This window comes from Mesitornis unicolor, unplaced genomic scaffold, assembly GCF_000695765.1.
Source record: "Mesitornis unicolor isolate BGI_N332 unplaced genomic scaffold, ASM69576v1 scaffold25961, whole genome shotgun sequence".
Lineage (NCBI taxonomy): Eukaryota > Metazoa > Chordata > Aves > Mesitornithiformes > Mesitornithidae > Mesitornis > Mesitornis unicolor.
Genome location: NW_010162161.1, coordinates 57,725 through 76,087, shown reverse-complemented (window position 1 = coordinate 76,087; position 18,363 = coordinate 57,725). Strand labels below are relative to the sequence as shown.

The 18,363-nt window shown below is 41.2% G+C and overlaps 1 protein-coding gene across 1 annotated transcript in view; it reads left to right on the top strand.

Annotated features, from left to right (window-relative positions):
• The window catches only part of ITPR2 (inositol 1,4,5-trisphosphate receptor, type 2), a gene marked incomplete at both ends in the record, with an annotated part of 112,632 nt that overhangs the window by 50,146 nt on the left and 44,123 nt on the right, over window positions 1-18,363 (top strand). Inside the window, 5 exons of the mRNA XM_010193547.1 lie at window positions 1,187-1,306; window positions 1,408-1,593; window positions 2,246-2,497; window positions 3,549-3,693; window positions 4,640-4,790. Coding sequence (XP_010191849.1) covers window positions 1,187-1,306; window positions 1,408-1,593; window positions 2,246-2,497; window positions 3,549-3,693; window positions 4,640-4,790 — 854 coding nt within the window. The remainder of the gene's footprint in view (window positions 1-1,186; window positions 1,307-1,407; window positions 1,594-2,245; window positions 2,498-3,548; window positions 3,694-4,639; window positions 4,791-18,363) is intronic.

Genomic DNA, 18,363 nt, shown 5'->3' with positions numbered 1-18,363 from the left:
AAGTGCTTTCTGTACTCATCGCTTGCAGTTCCCAGACTTCAGTGGGGAGTGTGGTCTGTGCTATCACAGAAATTATTTTCTGACTCCTTCTGGTAGGATGATCACCTATAGAGATTCAAACTATTGGATCCTTGAATGGGGGATCGTAGATGGTCAAATTTTTAACCTGAATTTCTAAGGAAGTGGAGTATATGGTCTCTGTGTGTGTGTGTGTGCTCATTTCTGCTCCCCCACCAGCACTTGACTGTCTTGGCTGGTTTTACCTACATTTCCTAAAGGAGTGGTGGACTCGGAGATAGACCGCTCCTACGAATGTCATGAAAAGAAAAAGCTACATAGTGGAAAGAGGTCCTTTTTATATTCCAGTGAGGCAAAGGCTGCAATGTGGACTACTGTTAATACAGTATGAAAGAGAGACAAGAAGCAAATACCTATTGAATGTCTGAACTGCAAGGAAAGCCTGAGCCTGAAGCTTGTTAAATATCAGAAGACCTAAATTCAGGAGACAAATTCATAGGAGACTGATTTCCATGCAAAGCTTTGCTATTTCTGGTTTATGTGGAATGATCTCTTTGAATACAGTGGTCCTGCCTTCAGGTCCTGCCAGATCTTCACTCTGTACTAATTGTTGGCTGTGATTTTAAAAGGCATCTTTAAAAGGTGGAGATGTGAACCCCTCCAGTGCAGTGGAGTTCCTCAGAGGGCAAATGGCTATCTCCACCACAAGTAACATCTCCTTGCTACTTGGGTTAGGAAGATGTGTGTTACCTGATGGGAAAGATGGATGAGAATGTGTGCTCTTGCTTTTGGTTCCTGACAAGGGTGAGGGCTTTCAGTGGAGCTCCCTGGCCAACCAAACTTAAGACAGTGTCAGCCTCAGGCTGCATTTAAGTTCTGGCACAACTCTTTGGCCTTTGATTTGCTGAGAAGCATCACGCTTGGGATAGTACTCTTTTCTTTCTCTGACTGATTGTTCAGCACCATTCAGGGTGGCTCTTAAAGTTATTACTCATCCTTATCATTTGTGAGTTGCAATAGTGTGAATTGGCAGAGATTGTATGTTGATAAATCCCATGATATATGCTCCCTTGAGCATATTATTGATGGATGCTAGAGATTTATGCTGCAGTGTTTGTGTGTAGCATTTTAAGGCACATGTTCTGTTACATCTGTGTTTTGACTGCAGGTTCTTGGATTATCTATCAGACCTCTGTGTATCTAACACCACAGCAATACCAGTAACTCAGGAACTCATCTGCAAGTTTATGCTGAGCCCAGGGAATGCTGATATTCTCATTCAGACCAAGTGAGCATCCACAATCAGAACATACCTTTTTGTTGTCTGCTCGGTTGTTATATTTGTAGCAGTTTGCTAGTAGCTCCATTGTGAATGGTTTGTGTCTGCAGGCTGGTTTCGACACAAATGGACAATCCCTTGGAATGCCCAGTCATCTCGGATGACATTGATGAAGAGGAAGTGTGGCTTTACTGGATTGACAGTAACAAGGAGCCTCATGGCAAGGCCATCAGGCACCTGGCTCAGGAGGCAAAGGAGGGCACAAAAGCTGATTTAGAAGTCCTTACATACTACAGGTAAAACTGAGTATTCAAATAGAAGAAAATGTAAACTCTCTGGTGCTATCATAATTGTAAACAGCCTGGTGCTGTTCTTATTCAGTTCATTTGCCAAATATCAAAAAAGGAAACCAGCTCATGCCAGAAACTGGGATTAAAAGTTTGTTTCAAGTTTTTCCTGTAACAAGTATCACAGTCTCTGCTGTCTATTCCAGACAAATCTTGAGTTTCCTTTGCTAATGACAGCTCTTCGTGTCTCTTTATCATTTTGCCTCTTACCTTTTATTTATTGGGCTTTATTTTTTAGATTATGCTGTCTTGGAAGCAAGGTAGGCTCTGAGGAAGGAGTGTCCTGAGAATCAGAGGGGAAATAGGATCATGGAACAGTGTCTTATGCTGATTGAAAACAAATAGTCCACATGCTTCAGCCTTCCATTGAACAATGCTTCCTTTGAGTTTCAAAGGCAGCCCAGTCTTCACAGGGGCTGGAGCCTGATGTTAGCATTTTTAATAGCAAGTTGATCCCTTGCTTAGCAAAGTCACTCTTGTTATTTTTTTAGGATTTATATCAGAAAGACTGACATCAGGCTTGTAAAGTGAGATTCGGAGCTATGTTGTTTCATTTCCAACTGGCTTCTTTGTATACCATGTATTATTACCTTTTTTTAAGGTACCAACTGAACCTCTTTGCAAGAATGTGCCTGGACCGCCAATATCTTGCCATCAACCAGATTTCTGCACAGCTGTCGGTAGACTTGATCCTACGATGTATGTCTGATGAAAGCCTCCCTTATGACCTCCGGGCTTCTTTTTGTCGGCTGATGCTACACATGCATGTGGACAGAGATCCTCAGGAATCTGTGGTACCTGTCAGATATGCCAGGCTGTGGACTGAAATTCCTACTAAGATCACAATTCACGAGTGAGTTGAAAGTGGTACAAACTAAAGTACAAAAGCATTTTGTAGAGGTCAGTTTCAGAAAAAAAAGGTTGTAGACATCGAATGTTGACACAACATGTGTGTGAAAAGGTATTCTGTTGCAGAGCATGAGCTATTAATTTTTGTTACTCTTGGAAACTTCCATGGGTAGCTTTACATGGAAATATTTCACTTTCATTTGTCATTATGTTCTTACAGGGAACAAGGTGGAGAAAAATGGAATGGCCTTTCCTCAGGCTAACCAAACTTGAATTAATCTAACTGTGTGTTAACATTACAGGTCTGCTAGGCTGGAACTCAGTTTTGTACTTCAAACTCAAATGAAAGCCACAGTGGGAAAGCCAGGATTTACAGTTAGGTGCAGCTATTGCCTCAGAAACAGTTCACAGAGGCTTTGGCCTCCATCCAGAAAAGTACTTAAGCACGTGTTAAATTTAAGTATGAGAGAAGGGCCCATTGACTTCAGTGGAAACCCTCTCTGGCTTAATTGATTTGATGGAGCAGTGCCACTGGGCTAGACCCAGACAGGGAGTATCTGGCTGAAGAAACAGAGGAAGAAGTACAGCAGACAGTATTGCTTCTGTTAGTGAGATGATGGACTGTTTTGATATACACGAAAAATCAGTCTTAGTTGGTGGTGCAAAGGAAGGAGGAAGCTGACTGTCCCAAGGTGATTTCCTGATCTGCTGTCTTGCAGAAACAGCAAACTCTGGCTGATGGGCAGAGAGGACAGTTGAGACTTAGTGACTTACTGAATTGCCATACCAAGATGTTGTCTAGGAGGTGCTACCTGCCAGAACTGTAGTATTTTCCTGTCTCTATTATTCCTGTTTACTGTAACCCTTCCTGGTACTGTTGGAAGGGAAGGTTTGTGCACCCTCTTTGTGTATCTACAAAGAATCAGATGACTTCTACCCCTTCTCCTTACAGAGAACTGACAGTAATTTTATAGCATTGTCGTGGGTTTGTTTTTTCTTTAGTGACAGCTAATCCTGATATTAGAGGTGTTTAATTTTCGTTCCTTGCATTGTAGGTATGATTCTTTCACAGACTCTTCGAGGAATGAAATGAAGAGGAAGTTTGCGCTGACTATGGAATTTGTAGAAGAGTACTTGAAAGAAGTTGTTAATCAGCCCTTTCCTTTTGGAGACAAAGAGAAAAATAAACTTACATTTGAGGTACTTCTCAGCTATCTGATGCTACTTATAGTATTTCTCCTGATTTCAGAGAAGTTGACATTGGTTCTTTCAAAATGAAGGTAGTTGCAGAATAAATGTTGGTGTAAATTGTCCTAAAGAAGCACTAGTTCCTAATTCCAGTGCTCTTGGTGCTGACTGTTACTGCAGAAAATAATACTACTGTCTGCTGTTAAACAACTGTATCTTTCCTTCCTTCTCCTAAGATGATTGCATTTTGGTGGTAGAAGGTGGGACGTATGTGGGTGAATGGCCATATGCCCTTTCTCTCCACATTAGTGCATTAGCATGCAGGGATTCTTCGGTATAAGTAAGAACTATTGTTGATGTAAGAAATGACAGTGAAGGAAATAACTCTGAATAACCTAATCCTGCATTTTTAATATGGTTTGAAATTCCTGACATGAACTTTATATAGGCCTAAATCTAGATTCAAATAACGTTGAATAAAGAAATGATGCTCGCAGCTTTTATAGTTCTTCCTCCAACCTACCTCCCAAGCTTTGTCGCTCCTGTCTATGGTCATCTGAAATCACCTCCGTTCAAACTTACCACAGTCGACTTACTCTTCTGACTTCCATCTTCCCCACAGCTGCTGCCTCCTTAAACAATTTCCTAGAGTCTTTCTTCTTGATCTTACATATTTTCCCAGATGCAATTGTATCCTTTCAAGCCTTCATAAATCTCATCTTGGTTTTCCTCTCTGTTGTAATTTGACTGACCTATTGTTTTGTCTAACACTGAAAAACATTGGATGTCACAGGGCTTAGTCCAAGGCACATTTAAATCAGTGGAAAGACTTGTGCTAATTTGAATGCACTGTAGATCTGGATCACTGTAAAAGCTGCTGTGTGAAATGCAACTGTATTGCACGACTGAATACCACAAAGGTTGCTGATACTTCATTTTTAATTTCATTTTCTCACAGGTGGTGCATCTGGCTCGAAACCTCATATACTTTGGCTTTTACAGTTTTAGTGAACTTCTCAGACTGACCCGGACACTGCTGGCAATTCTAGATATCGTTCAAGTTCCTATATCATCATACTTTGAAAGGTTGAGCAAGTTTCAGGATGGAGGTGAGAAAAGAAGCAAAACCAGTTATTCCAGTGTGTCATTCATTATTTAGTTTGGAATTAATTTATGGAATGTCTCATTGATCCTTCAAGGTTCTTTATTCACACACAAACCAACCTACAGGAATGTATTGCAGGATATGTAAAAATGGTCAGCTGAAAATGAACCTTTTGGAACAGAGCTGTAGCTTTCATGACTTCATGACTGCTCCTTTGCTTGTTTAGAACTGAACTTTTAAACCTGGATCCTAAGCCTCAGAGTGCCTTGTGCTGAACACCCCAAGCAAGTGCAGATAGCATTTGCGTGGGCACAGTGATTATGATGGCTCACATGTGGCACAAGTGTTTATTTGTCGTCTTAGCATTTCACTTAAAGGGAGAATAAGACATTACTGATCCCGCAATTGCAGAAGCACCAGATGGAAGTTGAGATGAGGCCATCCTCAGCATGTGTTTGTCAGTCTAGAATATTCTTTTATAACCCAGACCAGAGTTGCCTGTCTGATAACCCCAGAACAGTACTGTGTATCCCATTGCCTTTTCTTCCATGGCTTAAAACTGGGTTAAGAATGAGCATGCCAGGAAGGTGCTGAAACTTAGCAGTTTAGTTTTCCTGTGTGTGTGGAAGGCAGGTGTGACAGTCATGTGGGCTGAGGGTCCAGGAGACTGGCTGATCACAGAATCACAGAATATTAGGAGTTGGAAGGGACCTCGAAAGACCATCCAGTCCAACCCCCCTGCCAGAGCAGGATCACCTAGACTAGGTCACACAGGAACACGTCCAGGTGGGTCTTGAATGTCTCCAGAGAAGGAGACTCCACAACCTCTCTGGGCAGCCTGGTCCAGTGCTCTGTCACCCTCACAGTAAAAAAGTTTTTCCTCGTGTTCAGATTGAACCTCCTATGCTCCAGCTTGCTCCCATTGCCCCTTGTCCTGTCATTGGACATCAGAGAGAAGAGCCTGGCTCCTTCCTTCTGACACTCACCCTTTACAAATTTATAAATATGAATGAGGTCACCCCTCAGTCTCCTCTTCTCCAAGCTAAAGAGACCCAGCTCCCTCAGCCACTCCTCATAAGGGAGATGCTCCACTCCCTCGATCATCCTTGTGGCTCTGCGCTGGACTCTCTCCAGCAGTTCCCTGTCCTTCTTGAACTGAGGGGCCCAGAACTGAACACAATATTCCAGATGTGGTCTCACCAGGGCAGAGTAGAGGGGAAGGAGAACCTCTCTTGACCTACAACGGCAGCCCTTCTGATACACCCCAGGATGCCATTGACCTTCTTGGCTGAAAGATGGCAAATTCTGTTTTAATATATGGCTGGTGTAAGTGTTATTGCACTGCCAGCTGGCCCACAGCACCAAAAAGGATGAGTTGTCTTGTTTGAAACAACAATTATTTTGTATTTTCTCTGGGAGCCGTTTTCCTAATCATCATTTTGCTTGGTCACTCCTACCTCCTGTGTAAGTGTGTCATGCTTCATAACGTTTTTCTTCTTTGAGGTTCACACACCCTGGAGAAGTGTAGGCTGTCATTGTCATCTCCAAGCCAAAAAGTCTTATGCCTGGTTCTCTTGATCTGTCCTCCATCACCGCCAGTACACTTTAGTGAAAGCCCCTGCAAGTCTTTCCTGCAATGCTGTGCACACTAAGGCATGCTGTAGCTGGATGCAGTCCCTCATGTATCTTCAGACACCTGGGATTATGTTTTCCCTTTTTAGTCCCTGAAATACTGCATTGCACACTCTTCTTAAATGGATCTGGACACAGTTTGACTCCAGATACAATCTTGGCATATTGGGAGGATGGAACATGCAGATGTGGTTATTCTCTTTAGTTCTCTCTCTGCTCAAGCCTTTAATCTTGATTATACATCTCATTCAGTGTTTTTATCCACCTTCATTACCCATAAAATTGTGTTTCATCCTTAATTCCCTTTTATTTCTGTTGAAGGGTTTCCTTTCATGCTGTGTAGGAGAAGAAAGAACCACCCGTTAAGTGCAATCAGACCTGCACACAGCTATACTAATTTCTAGGGCAATTCCATGCAAATCAATGAATTTACTCTGAAATAAATGAGCGTGAAGGAATGCAGAAAATGTCACCACCATGCAAATAGAAGCTCAGGAGCCTTGTTAGTAACACTTAACCATTGACTGCAGCCTTGTTGGAAACTTCTGTTACATGTCTGGTTTTGTCTTACATTGTTTCAGCAAAAAAGGCATGGAACAAAGGTGGGATTTTCTGTGTGTCTTTGATCACCTTTGGCCTTTGTACAGATTCTTTAAACTTCTTTCTTGGCTGTAGTTGTCTCCATGGATGTTTATCTTTTAAACTCTGGACCAGTTCAGGTCAGGATGTGACAATCCACTGATGTTCTTTTGGACATGATATGTGGGTTGATTTTTTTTGTTTGTTTGTGTGGGTTTTTTGTTTTGTTTTGGGTTTTTGTTTGTTTGTTATGGTTTATTTTCCCTTTCCTGCTACTATACAGCTAGAAAGCTCATTGCTTTAGAGAGGGGGTTTTGCTAGCTCAGACCATTGTCAGTCATGTCTGCCTTCTCAAAGGAGACTAGAGATATTGGCTTTCCTCTCTAGGCTTAAAAGTAGGCATTGAAATTTTGCTGTGGAGAGACAGGTATTCATATGTTGAAATAGCTGTAAGACTTGCTGGAGAGTTCTTCTACAGTCTTTGGCAGAAGAAAAGGATGCCCATCTTTGGATGGTCATATCTTGTCTTCATCCTCCCTCTTTTCTTATTGACTGGTCAAAAGACACATAAACTGTGTATCAACTTTGCAGTTGAGACAGAAGGATCCTGAATGTTTCACTGCTCAGCCCAAGCATCTTACCATTCCTCCTTCCTTCTCCGGAGGTGCATACTTACCTACCCGTGGGCGGCATTAGGCTATAAAGATACATGTGTTGCAAGGATGCATAATTTAGAAGCAGTTTAAGCAGTCTCATAACTCCTATTTGCTACTCTTGAGCCCCCAGCTCATAGAACTTCATGCCTGAAGAACATACTTCATGTCTGAAAAACATACTGCTCACTAAAAAACAGGGAAGTACTTTTCATTAAGAAAAACCACACAAAACCTAATCGGCATTAACTTTACTTGCAGATTAAGATTAGAGAGGGAGTTCAAGAAGAAAGCACCAGGTACTGTAGTACTGATATTCTGGAGATGACTGCTGTGGCTGAAATGTCAGCTGTTTGTAACTTCTGCCTACCTTTCTTTCATGTGGAAGCCTGCTAGTGAGGAATGAATCAGACCATAGAGGCAGGTGTTTGGCTGGTGTAAGATGCTTTAGCTCCTGGGGCTGTGAGAGTTTGTGCCAGCTGAGTATTTGGCTCCACTCTTTCTTTTTTCTCTTTCTTTTCCTTTCCCCCTCTTTGGTTTGTTGGTTTGTTTTTTCTTTAAACCAAACAAACATGCAAACAAGCATTTGTTGGGTAGCATTCCTTTAAAATCAGCCTTGTGGTTCTCTTACACCCACATCTTGATTATGTCTTTGCTAAAAGCTAATGAGAAGGTTTTAATGAGGCCCTACACACACAGAGCCTTTGATCTGTCTGCCTTGCTAAGTACTGCTTAGCCGTACCTGAGGTGTGATGTGTTCACACTGAGCTAGAAAGAGCTGAGCTCAGGGAATTTGCGGGCTTGTGCTGTAGTGTGATCACTTGCTTCTGTGTCCAGTCTTTTCAGACTTCATGAACTTGTGCTTGAGCCCACAGTAAGGTGCAGAAAGTGCTTGTGTTTTCTGTCTGAGTGGTGGTGGTGGGCTGGGACTTCTGTGCCTATGCATGTGTTGGACTGTAGATGAGGGAGTCCTGACTTGAGTCTGGGCTTGAGTCTGTGTTTGACAGGGAGACTTTGCTGTATTAGGGTTGCTGGAACAGGCCTGTGTATGAGATGCTCATATGTCTTAATGATGTTCTTGTACTTTTTTATCTTCTGGGGGAAGGGGAAGGACCTGGGATCTGATTCTACATTGCTTTGCATCTTGTGCAGTTCCTTCGACCCAAATAAATATGACCCCAAAGGTACTAATGTTACCTACGTCCTGTGGAGTCTGAATCTACCTTGTCTAGGATCCACTAGGGATCGTGGGGAATGAACAGGCCAACAGAGACATCAGTCTCAGGAATTTTATATTGATTCTCCCCTCACTCTGACAGTAAGGATTGTTCACCAGGCAAAGCTCTAGGTATACATTGTTTTTCAATTTTATAGTACTTACAAGATTGGACATCAAAGGTTCCCCTTCCCCTTTTACACAGATATTCTTTCTCTCTATTATAAAATTGAGTTGTGGAGAACATCTGTTCATTGTTTTATTAGTTCTCTTTCTTGGCTTTTTAATGTCCCTTTTAACTTACAATAGCAATCTCTTAGGCTATTAAGTGAAAAGCATTAAAATAGAAAGTATCTCAGCCTGGTTTTTTGTGGCTTTTGAAAATGTGTTGACATTTTCTAGAACCAGAGTGGTCCGTTAATTTTTTTTCAGAAAGTGTTTTCTTATTCATAACCTCTGTAAAATGCAGACAGATGGATTGTTCCCTGCCCTTGCTCAGGGTGGTGAGAGTCCTCCCTCCAGTTAGTTAGGGGTGAGGGTGACTTCTTCCTGTCTTTAGAGATTACACTGTGCTCTCCCATATCTCTCCAGACCACAGCAAGGGTCTCACTCCACAGCATCCTCTCTGGCAGGTCCATTACCTGTGACATTCACAGCATACCTGTGAACACAGAGTATTGCAGGAAGATGACCCTCCAACACATCATTGCTCCAGGTTTACACAGCTTCTTTCTTATGGAAACTGATTACATTGATGTTCTTTAGAAAAAAAAAGTTAAGATTGTATCTGTTCTGATTTTGTTTACATACTGTGAATGTGAGTGTAAATTATTAGTTTTGGAGATTAGAAAAGTTGAGGGTGGTGGGTTTTTTTGTTTGGATGGGGTTTTTTTTAATCTATCCAGTCAGTGATCACAAATGTCTAGGCATTAGCTTTAATTCAGTAAGAACACGTATTTCATGCTTTGAGCTTAGAGCTTTGACATGTAGCTCTAAAACTCAGTTTTGACAAACACTGAAAGCCAACCATGATGCCTGGCACTGGTGGTTTAATGGTATAAACAAATGTGTTTAAATTTTATCAAGCACAGGGGACTAGTAACTCTAGTGTACAAAAGTGCTACTAAATACCAGCTTGGGCTCTGTATATTTTAATTTTCATCACTATCTTTTTGTAAATTTATACAGATTAATTGATATGTAAAAGCAATATGTTGTCAAAAATTATGCCTGTATTTAGAAATGCAGTTGATTTTCAGGTTCTAGGACAAGTGACTTGAGAAGAGGTTAGACCAAATGGAATTGAACAGTTTAATTCCTATTCTGCAGCTGTAGTAAATCCAAGGTGGCAGCTCTATAGAAGTTAAGAATTTTGGGTAGGATCTATGTATTGTACATGATAGGTCTTGCATTTTAGTTTTGTTTAAAAGTATTGATTTCTGCGGGAACCTCAGTGCTGAATAAAACTGGGGACAGATAGGGTATACTGCCTTTCCATTATTGACAATGATTTGTTCCAGGTCAGTAGCAACAGAAGCTTCCAGCATCTGCTTCCTATAATGCGGAGTTGTAGGGAACTGATGGGCATGGCTCTTTACTGGCTTGACAGCTGCTCCACATCATGAAATCTGTAGTCAGGATTTTAGGAATGGGTAGAAATGTAGTAATGGTGGGGGGAAGCGTGAGGTGGGTCTTGGCTGTGGGAAGCCTGCCTCAAAATTGAAACAACCGAATTTACAACCAGCAATCTGGAGTCATCTTCCTTGTTTAATATTTATTTCTTAATATTATTTCAGTAAAACCACTTGCTCAGTAGGGAAGTATATATGACAAGAATTAAACTGTTGAAGCAAATCTGCAAAATGAGATGTATTTTTAGGTTTAGTGGAACTTACATGAAGACTTAATTAACCTTTTTCCTCAAGATGTCTTTTTTTAAAAAATTTTGACTTGCACTGATGGCAGAGGTCTGCAAAGGTTCTATGAAGAGCCTTACGTTACTGTTAATGTTATGCCTTACTTCCTTTGAAAAGCTTGATTTTAATGCTACTGTCAGTTACCTTAACCAGAATTAAGTTAGTGCATGTAGTTTTGAGGTGTGACCTTATTTGATGAAGACAGGTTGGGGAAAGTTGGCTAGAAACATTTGTGAGATTGGATCCTGGAAAAAGAAGAAATGTGTATTTTTGGAAATGCTTCTTACTTAGATTGGATCCTAAAAATGAATTGACTTGAAAATGTTGCAGCCAACTCTTCTTTTCAGTGTCTTAACTTTGAATCTTTTTTTTAGGTTATTTGAAGCTTTTTTCTAGTTGTTGTTGTTGTTGTTTTTGTTTTTCTAGATTCTAAAAAATACAGGGTTTACAAAACAGACTACCTGTATCCTAAAGAGGCATTTTTTTTCTTAAAGAGAAAGTGAGGACTTCATTTAGTAGTGCTGTCATTCTGGCACCTTTCAAGAACTTTATGATCTCTTGCAGTTTTAATTAAAAGGTAAAGTCATTGCTTTTCTAATAAGTGCACCCTGCTGTATCATTCCAGAGTCAGGAGCCAATCTGCCTTGTCCAACACTGGTTATTTATTCTCTGTGAATTAAAATGCACATTTTCTTTGGGTGCGATTGATCTTTCAAATAGCTGATTTTAGTCAAACCATGCAGCTACAGCATGTGTCAGATCTGAAAGATGAAATGACATGGTAGTATTAGCAGGCAAGCTACACATTTACCATGCAACTCAGCGCTCTTTAGTTAATGTTATTTGGGAATGAGGATAATGACATGCAAGGAAATACATCCTTGAATTTAAGCTGCATATATCTTGGGATGCAACTCCACGGTGCTGGGCACCAATTTGAAAACTGGTGGGGCAAAATTGAGGTTATCTGCAGAGCATGTCTTTCCCTCAGGAGCTGTATGTAGATTACTATAATTTTCCTGACACAATGTCCACTGCCATCAGTCTTTCAGTTCCCTTCACTTCCACAAAGGAAGGCTATTCTCAGTCTTTTGAAAAACAGGTTTTAAAAACTACCTATAAGCTCCAATTGCTCCTGCCTCTGTGATTCTCACATGAAATGTGTTGCTCATGACTGGCTCAATAGATGCCTCCTTTTACCTATTCAAACTGGTAGCCAAATATCCCAGCACCTTCACATGATGTCTGGGTCTTTAGCTTGGTAGCATATCCCTCCTGTAGACTGCAGGGACTGAAGATCTGTCCATAGGTGTCCTGAGATCATGGAACATTTCCTATCATGAAGAATCTGACCTGTGTCACACTGCAAGCTTTGCTGCTTTGTTGTGATGTACTCCAAAGGGCTTGACCCTGTCAGGGTTCAGAATGGAGAAGCCCTCACTCTCTTCTGAAGACTTACTGAGCAAGAAGATAGGTAGGGTTTTCTTCCAGCCATCTCTTGGCTGCAAGTAGAGGTGCATACAGCTTAGAAGCACCAGTAGTGAAACTGCTACTAGAACAGGGTTGAGAACAAGGTTGGACCGTGCCATTTCTACTGTGCCTGTGGGTCCTCTGTGACCAAGAAGGACCAGAATTCATCCACGACTATTAGAAAAGACTATTTTGTTTCTCAGCCTTGCATCTGTGTCTGTTCACTGCTCTTTTGTCTAGTTAACAATTTGAAATATCTTCTTGAGGCATACTTTGATTAGCAGAGCTAATGAGGCAGTGGCAGCCTGGCAGACTGGAGCAATAATTTATGCCAGCAGTTTACACAAAAAGGGTTACAAGAGAAGCAGATTTAACCCTTAGGAAAGTTAGCTGTGTTAGTCACAGATGTCTGTAGCGAAGTAACTGCTGTTCATTGACAAATATTGTCAGACCAAAGGGGAGGTCAGTCTGTAAGCTTAATTCTCTGGAATGGACCATTTCTCTTTCCTCTTTACTTTTTCCCCTCATCATGAGGTCTGTGCATTAATGTGATTCCAGAGACCATTGCTCCTCTAGGAATCGATATCCGTTTCATAGATGTAACTTGGCTAGAAGGCTTGTTTCCCATGATGCTTTTTACTTGCAAGGCCAGCATGCTGATGTATATATTTTTTCCTTCATCTAATGTCCATGGCTTGAAAGCTGTAGTTTTGACACTACTTTGTGGTTTTGGGGATAGGCAACATGAACAGAACCTGCAGAATGCCAGGAGAAGGTGAAATTTGGTGGAATTCCACGATGGCTGGGCAGGAGTGAGTTTGTATGCAAAAAGGGAGGGCTTGTGAATATACTGTAGGTAGCAAATGTATGTGCATTGTATATTGTGGAGTTTTTTGTTTGTTTTGCCTCATTAGTTCTGAAGGCTGTATAAAATGTAAAGTGGCCTCACCTTCTGCCCATAATGTCATGCATTACGTTTTCTCTGAGGCTTACCTGAGGTCAGCTAGTTACTGAGCGAAGAAAAATGGTTTAATGAAGAAATAAAGTGTGATTCTTGGCCTGTTTATGGTAGATTCTGCAGTCTTTATGAGCAAATTCTGTAGAAAACCTGTAAAAATTAATACCTCTTTCACAAACAGAGCTGTAAGGTTTAATGCTTCTGGCAAATAATATATAGCTCTAAAGGGTCTGAAATAAAATGTGTTCCTTTAGGTACTGAAGTGGTGTTATTATATGTCTTAAAAATGGCTATAACTTTCCACGCAGAAAAATTAAATTGCATGAAGCAATGCAGCCAAATCAACAAAGGCAAAGAAATGTAGAGCTAAAGCTGCTATTGGGTTTTTAATTTAGCCCTTGCTAACTAGACAGTGCTGCACATACTGTTCCCTGCCAGAGATCCCCAAGGACTGGTGGTGTTGCATGCTTTAAGATAGCACTGAAACTTTAAGAAGCTTCTGGTGGAGCAATAGTATAGGTCTCGCTGAAATCCACAAAGCCAAGGCTCCTGTTTCAGCAGGCATCAGGAAAGTGACTTGCTGTTGTAAGTACTGTCCTGAAACCTGGTTGAGCACACATGCACTGAGGAATGGGTTGAGAGAAGGTCGGCTTTGCTGAAAACTGACTTTGATGATGGTAAAAGTTTTGGACTTTCAGCAACATGCCTGATGTCTCCTAATGGAGCAGTGCGCTTGGAAACCAGCCTAAAGCTTCCCCAGTGCACTGGCATAATTCGGTTTTGCCTTAGCAGGGGCACAGTTGGTAAAAGTTAGTTTAACAGGAAAAATGAAAGTGGCTGAGGAGGACTGAGAAGGCTTTGGGACTTCACTGGGATGTGGATGGGGAAGGAGGCCTGAAGGGCTGTGGCGAAAGAAGTTGGCAAGGCAGGAAGGGGGTAAGTAAGCTGGTAGCACATGCTGTCTGGCTGGTGCCCTGCTACACTGAAAGGAAAGTGTTTTATTGTGAGTGTATGGAAGAAGTTGAAGTGTCAGGTGTCCTAGTCAGATGCAGACATGACATCAGAGAGTTGTCTCTACAACTTAATAATTACAGAGACAATGTGAGAAATGCCAGATATTTTGCAAAAACTTTGATTTGCCTCCTTCTTAATCCCCTTCTCACTTTAATTATAAGCAAGATTGAACAATGTATTGGACTTTTATGGACAGGTTAATGGAAGTTGTTGGAGCAGTGGATACATGTACATTTGTCTGTTCTGGTCATTAAGGAAGCCATCATATGTCAGTTCCTATTTAGGTACTTAGTTTTCAGAAATATTGAGCATCCCGCTTCTCCAGTCCCTAATGAAAGCTGTTGGGTCTTAAAATCCTTTTGAAAATAGAGGTACTTCTTGCATTTCTAGGTAGGGAGATGAGGCCTGTGGAAAACAATTTGAGCTAAAAATGGCTGAGCAGTTTTGAAAATTGAGTCCTGGGAATCCATCTTTCCCACATCTGTGTTGAGGAAGACTGAAGAATAATGTTAGTAAGAGCAGACTCTGCCCTGCTGTGGCAACTAGGGACCAGATCAGTGTGTACAGTTAATTTTTAAATAAACAAGGCTGCTAGTCAGTTCCCTAATGTCCTGGGGGATATCTGCGGAGTAGAGGGCTACTCGCTGTAAGGGTATCTGCCAGCCTTTGAGGCTGCCCGTTGTGTATTCACATTCAGCTGCCACACGGTTCTCTGCACTGTTTCTGAAATACCTGCAATGCTGTGGGTGCTGGAGAGCAAACGGAGGACGCTGCATAGCAGTTGGCTAGGAACAATTTGAAGAAAAGGCATGAATTGCCAGCTGCCTTTGACAGTTGTTTTTCTTTCTGAATATGGTATTTTGTCACTTGCCATCCATACCGCATTACAGAGCAGATTGTTGTTTACTTTCATATTCTGCTTTTAGAATTTTTGCAACCAGTAAGTGACTTATCAAGAAAATATGTTTATGTAGAAAATGAAGTGTCAAATTATCCACTGTTTCGATTACTTGGGTGGTTGTTATTTTTTTCCCATAATTGACTCCTCTGAAAAGTCTTTCTTCTCAGAGAGGCCGCTGCGTTGTCAATCGTGCCAAATTGGATGAGATTATGTGCTACAGTTTTGTGACAGAAACTGATATTCATTAGGAAGTTGTGATCACTGTAATAAATAGTAATGAAAAGGAGATGCACAGTTGTCTTTTCAAAACATGACAAGCATTCTCTTCTTTCCTCTTCTTTCAGTGACTGTCAATCTGCAGCTCCTTTCAATTACCACTTGTGTGTAGGGTGATTTCACTCTTCCATTGGCTAATCTTGTGGGTCTGTATATTCAACAGGAGGCATTTCTAATGTGTCCACTGCTTATGGAAGTGTTTTGACTTGGCAGAAGGAGGAGCAGAGAGGAAGGGAAAATTGGAAAAATGAAAGCAGATTCTTGGAGACTGCCTTGAGTTTTTTTCTTCTGTTGGCCAAAGTCAAAGCCTTGAGTGCTTATGCATTGGTTTGCTGGTGAGAGAAGTGGTTGCTTGCACACACTAGCACCTTACAACACTGCAATGACCATTCTCTCCCTGTTGTGCTTCTCAGCCATAATGTAAATGTTAATACTTTCACCTCAAAGACAACAAATTGTGGAGGTCAGCAGGTTAAGGGTGACAGTACCATATGAAGGCACAGCTCAGGCTTCTTTTCACTTCTCTCTAGCAAAATGCACACAAAAGTAATCAGGGTTCACATCTACTTGCTGTCTCTCCTGATTTACCTCAGTTAACCAGCCGAGGCAGTAAGTTAATTTTTCCTTGGGCATTGGTATTCAGGAAGCACTTTGGAGCTGTAACTAGGATCAGAGCGCTCTCATTTTAGTCATTATGTGCATATGTACTAAGAACTGAAATCTCTTCTATTGAGCCAGTGTATTTTGTCTTGCGTTGTTGCAGGCTTAACTGACATGCAGTCAGTCACTTTTTAAGCCACGGTAACCTTTCTGCGCCCCTTAGCTCAGAGACTCTTACCCTTTCCCGCTGAGATAACTGTATTAAAGCCAAAAGAACACAAAAGCATGGCAAGAAGAAACAACTGACTAGCAAGAGTGCTGCTTGCCCTGATGTTTGTGAGTGATAGATTTAAATCTATGCTTAACATGGTCTAGACTTCCAAGGCTGGACAGATAACACTCAGTACCATGAGTGCTGATTAGTGGGGGATCTTTTGGAATAGAAGCTGTATACTCTTCATGTACACAAATGATCTTGATGGCTTCTTTTGAAGGTTAGAGCAGTTCCTCCCTGTGTCAAGACCCAGGAAACGGCTTCATTTGCCATGCATAAATGTGCCGGTTGACTGCTACCGGTCTGTTCCTAGGAGATGGTTACATTTCATCAGCATCCTACAAAACACAGTTGTTAAAATTTCTTTTCTGACAAGAATGCTGAATTGCTCCAGTTGCTGTATTATTTTCACTCTGGAAATGTTCTCCTCAAGCCTGCTTTGAGCTAATGAAAAATAATAGTCAGCATCGTGCAGTTAGTTAAAAAGTTTTCCAAGATGGGTGTACAGATGACGCATTGTCTCATTGCTGTTATTGACAGAAATAATTGTATTGAGTCACTACCCATTTCAGCTGTAAACACTAAACTGGATTAAGTAGACTTTTCTCTCACTAAAGTCCTTTCCTATGCATTAATGGAATAAAATTTGAAATGGCAGCCATAATAAGTACCACCTTAATCCTCCTTTGCTTTCCTGCCTCTAGCTGTTTAGATCAGTCGCATGAAGGTCAATAGTAAAAGACTGTTAGTCCTTGCAATGATGCTGCTGGGAAGCAGCTTCATAGCAGCCATTCACTGACTTGTACCATCTTTTACCACTGGTGGTCCATGGGTAAAGGAAAAGGACAGCAGTCAACTCATTTCTTATTATTTCCTAGATGCTTTTATAGGCTCCATCATCACATTTCCTCCTTATTTATGGAAGTGATGCTGAAATACAGAGAGACTAATTCCTTGGTCACGGAAGAAGCTGAATCGTGTCCCCTGCAGTGCTCATGCAGCACCCCTGTGATAGCTGAGAAATAAGCAGCATGTGTGCTCTAGGCAAATCCCAGCTTGCTTTTGCCAAGAACATGAGCTCCACCCAAGATGTTGTCTGACTCCTTGTTCCAAAGACACTACCTTTTTTGTTAACTTGGATGTCAGTCTTAAAGGGTGGGCAGAAACTTTTCAAAATTAAGTGGAATTCTTCTGCCTCATTTTGGAAAAACAATGGTTGTATCTGGTTTTTGAGAAGAATATCTTCTGGACTTGTCTCAAGCTTAAGTGGTTTAATTATCAGCTGGTTAACCCCATTGACTCAAGTTGTTTTATAAAGAATTCCTGAGCTTTCCAAATAGCAGTGCCTCTATTTATATTCACCTCTGTACAACTGAGTGAAAGAGATTTTGAAAACATGTTGTGAGCGAGAGGATGGTGACTTCTCAACTGAGATGTAGAGCAGAGGTATTACAGGCCAAAACGCAGCTGCAAAAACTATAGGTCTTGGGCTTATCAGTCAGCGCCAAGGACAGGATGATATGAACGAGGTAATTTATTTTATGGTTTGAAGATGAAGAAGATGCAAAAAGTCAGTTTAACTGAAGCTACTTCAAGGGTTGAAGGTCTTTCACTTGGTAATCTAGCTTTACATGAGTGTACTGAATGATGGTCAATGCAAATACATGTTTAGCACACTGGGTGGTAGGGAGGGGAAGAGAGAGAGAGATTCATACTGTGTTATTCCCTAGCTACTTTATTTGATTTGAAAGGAAACTCCACCGTTTGCATTTTGCAGCAAGAAGGGTGTTTGAAATGACTTTATTTGCTTTATGCTGGTGTAAGCAGTTAGGAGAACTTTCTATGCCTCCCTAATGTGAGGATTTAGCCCTTAGTTTGACTTCTAGCTTTTTTTCCCATAACATCATGCAAAGTCAGAAATACATGCTCCCCTGCCCCCTTTGTAAGGACTTGAAATATTATTTTCAAAAGACCAGTTCAGACTGATTGCACACCAAACTGGATGCCAAATGGGACCTCACATGTGACACTAATCTGCCTCATTCACTTTGAAAAAGCAAATTCTTTGTGTGTTTTCCTTTTAAAGTC